This window comes from Cupressus sempervirens, chromosome 7 (genome assembly GCF_028749045.1).
Source record: "Cupressus sempervirens isolate cs-2001-9-10 chromosome 7, ASM2874904v1, whole genome shotgun sequence".
NCBI lineage: Eukaryota > Viridiplantae > Streptophyta > Pinopsida > Cupressales > Cupressaceae > Cupressus > Cupressus sempervirens.
In genome coordinates, this window is record NC_143124.1 from 407,726,896 (window position 1) to 407,731,250 (window position 4,355).

Sequence of the window (4,355 nt, forward strand, 5' to 3'; positions counted from 1 at the left end):
TAATTATTTTAAACCTTGATTCGATAAACCGTCCAAAACATATCTATTCATAAACCAGAGGTAAAGAAGTAATACCTTCACTTTTAGGTAAACAAATAAACCGTTAGCACCATAAAATTAACCCGACATATTCCTTGAAGAATTAGTTTATCACTTACAGACTACGTATTTATTCTGTAAGATATAATTTAAGATTACAATACTAACTTAATTGGTCAGATAACTGTTACTCCGTAATTACATCATTGTCCAAAGTAGCTGGTAGAATCTTAGAAATATCTGAAATTAAACAACAGTCATACTTCGAGCTGAACAAAAATACTAGACTGTCTTATTTTCATGAACGAGACGATCCAGGATAAGGGGGTACGATAATGTCAATAGTTCCTTCAAGCATCTGCACTACTTTTTTCATTGTTGGTCTGAGAAAGTAATCTTCTTGAATACACCAAAGCCCAACCAACACCATTCTTTCCAGCTGTGCTGCCTCAATACCTCTGCATGCCTGATTCTCAATCAACTTAACAAGTCTACCACATTTGAAACACTGATAAACCCAATCAGCCAAAATCATTTCATTTTCTGGAACATTCATCTCGAACATTTTTCTGCAACAGATAATTTCAAATATCATCACTCCAAAGCTATACACGTCCACTTTGACAGTAACTGCATTGCTTTTCTTCCACTCAGGTGCCATGTAACCGACTGTTCCACGGGCAACAGTATATGTCCTCGTTTGTTCTGCGCCAATCAATTTAGATATTCCAAAGTCAGCTATCTTAGCATGGTAATTCTCATCCAGCAGGACATTTTGTGGCTTTATATCACAATGGAGGACAGGATTTGTGCACTCGTCATGCAAGTAGAGGATTCCTCTTGCTGTTTCCAAAGCAATTTGAAAACGCAGATACCAATCGAGATCTCTTGCCCCTTTAAATAAAACTTTGTCCAGAGAACCATTAGGCATGTACTCGTACACAAGAAGTCTGTGGGAGCCCTCATGGCAGAAGCCATAGAGTTTAACAAGATTTTTATGATGGCTTATCCCAATTATACCCATTTCTGTCCGGAACTCCTTTTCACCACTTTGTTGGTCTTGAATGACCCCCTTGTCAAGTCTTTTCACGGCAATTGCTCTTCCATCAGATAAAACACCCTTGTAAACCTTCCCAAAAGCTCCCCTCCCTATTTCTTCCTTAAAGCCTCTAGTTGCGGCGTCAATCTCTTGGAAAGTGAAGGCTTTCAACCCCACTGAATCAAACTTGTCATGCACTTTCAAGGCTCTCAGCTTGGGGTGGCATATATAAAACCAAACAAAAACCATGGACACCGAAAAGAGAAGGGAGCAACCCATAAGGCTTATTCCAATAACCTCAAAAGCCTTCCCCTTCTCTACCTTAAGTGCTTGGTTTGGTGCTATGGCCGGAACATCGTTGCAGATTTCAGTATAAACTTTTACAAAAGTTGTCCGTGTAAGGCTTACACGGCCGTGCCCTGTAGGAAGCCTAAGCTTCCAACAATTCATTGTGCCATCTACGTTGGAGTAGATGACTACTGTACAAAAGCAATCAGCCAAGCATGCCTTCTGGCAAGCAGTTGCATTCGGGGATGTGAAGTTTTCATAGGTGTCCTTATTCCAGTCTGTCTGATCAATCCGCTGCATTTCTGCGCCACTCCCATCGCAGCTGTCTAGTTGGGAACACATTATCTGGGATTTATTCCTAATGCATCCCTTTGTATGGTTATCATTATCTACGAAATGGTATCCAGGAAGACAAGTGCAATTGTAGGAAAGCTCCGTGGATCTGCAAATTCCATAGAGACCACAAAGCCCATGCACTGTACCATCGCCTGCGCAAGGATCCCCCTGCTGCTCAGACAAAACGCTGACAACGAAGACAAGGTAAACAACATATATGAGATATAGCACTCTGTTTCTAGATCCCATACACAAAGGAAAAGCCATAGATAACTATGGACTCCAAACTGTAAATTATCATTGTTTATTTGAATCAAGAGTCGTGTTTTTATAAAGGACGAAGACAAGTAGTGAATAGTATGGAGTACGGAAAAACGAAATGCCCTAGCCAATGATTTTACAACACAATGCAGTGAGTGTGGAGCACGTAAGATATGAAGGTTTTTTAGGCCCCGGAACGATTTTATAAGTATCTTGTTTGTTTTAGTTGTTTGGAGGATTTCATTAGGCCATTGATACGATACATTTTCCAAGTCTTTTTAAACAATATAAGAAACGCGTACGAGACGATTTCCAAGTCGTTTTATCAAACTATTGATGAAACGCGTACCGCACTAAGCCGAGTCGACGGTGGTAGACATTTGTCCTTTGCCTCCTTCAAATGTACCGAAATGATTTTAAAGACATTTCGTTTTCATTATAGGGTCCGTTTGGAGTGACACCATATGTAAATTCTTTAGTTTCCGTTTGGCAGCGGCATATGTAAATTTCTGGTATAGGAATTGGAAACTGGAATAGAAAAATGGAATAAAAATGGAAATAGGGAATAAGAATAAAAAATGTCAATTCCAATTCAGTTTGGTTCATTTGAAATTAGATTCGGAATATGTTAATCTATTGTTTGGTTGTACAAAAACGGAGTAGGAATATTAACAAATATTTCCCTAAAACTTTTTTGTTTTAGTTTTTTCAATAATGATAAAATTGTTAATTTATTTTCATTTTTATTTTATTCATTGATGTTAATGAGAAATATAGTTTATTTCATTTTTTGAACAAATAAATATAATCATAAAAATGTTATTAAAAAAAAATTGTTATAAATTTTTTTACACCTTTTTAAATTTTAAAAAAATAAAAATATTTTTTTAAAAATTAGATTGGGAATATGCAAAAATAGGGGTAAAAATAACAAGGAGCTCAATCCCGAGCAACAAGATCATCAAATTCTTGCACCATCTCAAAGGACAGTTGCCTCCTATCCCTAATATTCCAACCCGGATCATGACTAGAAGCCCATTTGGCTAAACAATCAGTAGCTCTATTCCATTCACGAGGAATATATGTGAACCTAATGAACTAAAAAGAGGAAGAGAAGAAAAGAATCTGCTTAACAACAGTGGCCAACTACCAACTAACATCCTCAAGCTCTTGCGAAGAAAGCATGTTCACCACCACCTGGAAATCAGACTCACAGATAATCTTACTCCATCACCGCAAGCAACAGTGTTCCACATCATATAAAATAGCCTAAGCTTCCATGAGATTGTTAGTATAATCACCCTTATGAACTGAGAAGAAAAATTTAACATCCCCAAAACTACACGAGCCACTCCGCCAATACCAGCCGGACCAGGATTCCCACGGGAAGAACCATCAGTGTTAATTTTCAGAACTCCACAGGGAGGAGGAGTCCAGTGCCCATCTCGGTTAACCCGACCCTTCCTCTGATGGTGAAGTTTCCTGGACATAGAAGGAAACCTATGAACTGTAGCCCCATCCTAAAGATGAAAATTGAGGCGATTACAGATAGCAAGATCAACTGGATCCATACCCCCATCAAGCTCACACTTCACAAGAATAGTTTCCTAAAGAGAATGTGAAATTTTCCACCGAAGATGCAAAACACTAAGTCGAACATCTTGGCATATGCAATGATTCCTCTCCAACCAGATATGCCAAAGCATGAAAGATGGGCCAGCAATCCAAGCAGCATGGAGAGAAGAAGACTTGGAGGGAGCACTACCCAAGTGGGCCCAGAACTCAGGCAAAGAGGAAGCATGCCGACAAGAGCAACCCCAAGTGCTCCAACAAAGGTTCCATATCTGAGTAGAATAGGAGCAATGGAAGAATAGATGGGAGACAGAATCCTCTCCATTACCACACAAAACACAATAAGAGGGGCCCTGAAATCCACGTTTACAAAGATTATCCCAGGTAAGACAACGGTTGTGAGCCACTAGCCACATGAAAAAATTGCACTTGGACCAAGAAACTTTATTCCAAACTTGCTTCCACCAAGAGACCTCAGCATCCCCAAATAATTGTCTAGTTATCTCCTGATACCTAGCAGAGACATGATATTTACCAGACAAGGTACCACCCCAAGCCAAAACATCTGGACCAAGCAAAGAAGAACACTCTCTAGAGGCCAGAATTTGAGAAAGCTCTTGATGATCCATGTCTGTACCTCTAGGAGGCCAATCAGAAGAATGCTTCCATCTGTAACCAACAATAGGTCCCAATTGATAAGGAGTCTTGTAATGAGCCACTGTATCCCATCTAGCAGCAAGAAAAGAGTCATGAAGAGGTTGAAGATGAGGGTATATGGATAAAATGGAAGGGAATCCATCCCAAGCATCAGACCAAAACA

At 39.4% G+C, this 4,355-nt stretch overlaps 1 protein-coding gene across 1 annotated transcript; it reads right to left on the reverse strand.

Moving 5' to 3' along the window:
- Positions 1 to 337: 337 nt before the first annotated feature.
- LOC149547264 (G-type lectin S-receptor-like serine/threonine-protein kinase LECRK3) lies at positions 338 to 1,969 on the reverse strand. The gene has a single exon (XM_089794721.1). It carries the CDS (start codon positions 1,967 to 1,969, stop codon positions 338 to 340), a length of 1,632 nt encoding a protein of 543 aa, XP_089650847.1.
- Between the last annotated feature and the right edge of the window lie 2,386 nt (positions 1,970 to 4,355).

What these genes read in the sequence shown, in the direction of transcription:
- LOC149547264 (XM_089794721.1), bottom strand. Translation starts at nt 1,969, where the DNA reads ATGGCTTTTCCTTTGTGTATGGGATCTAGAAACAGAGTGCTATATCTC.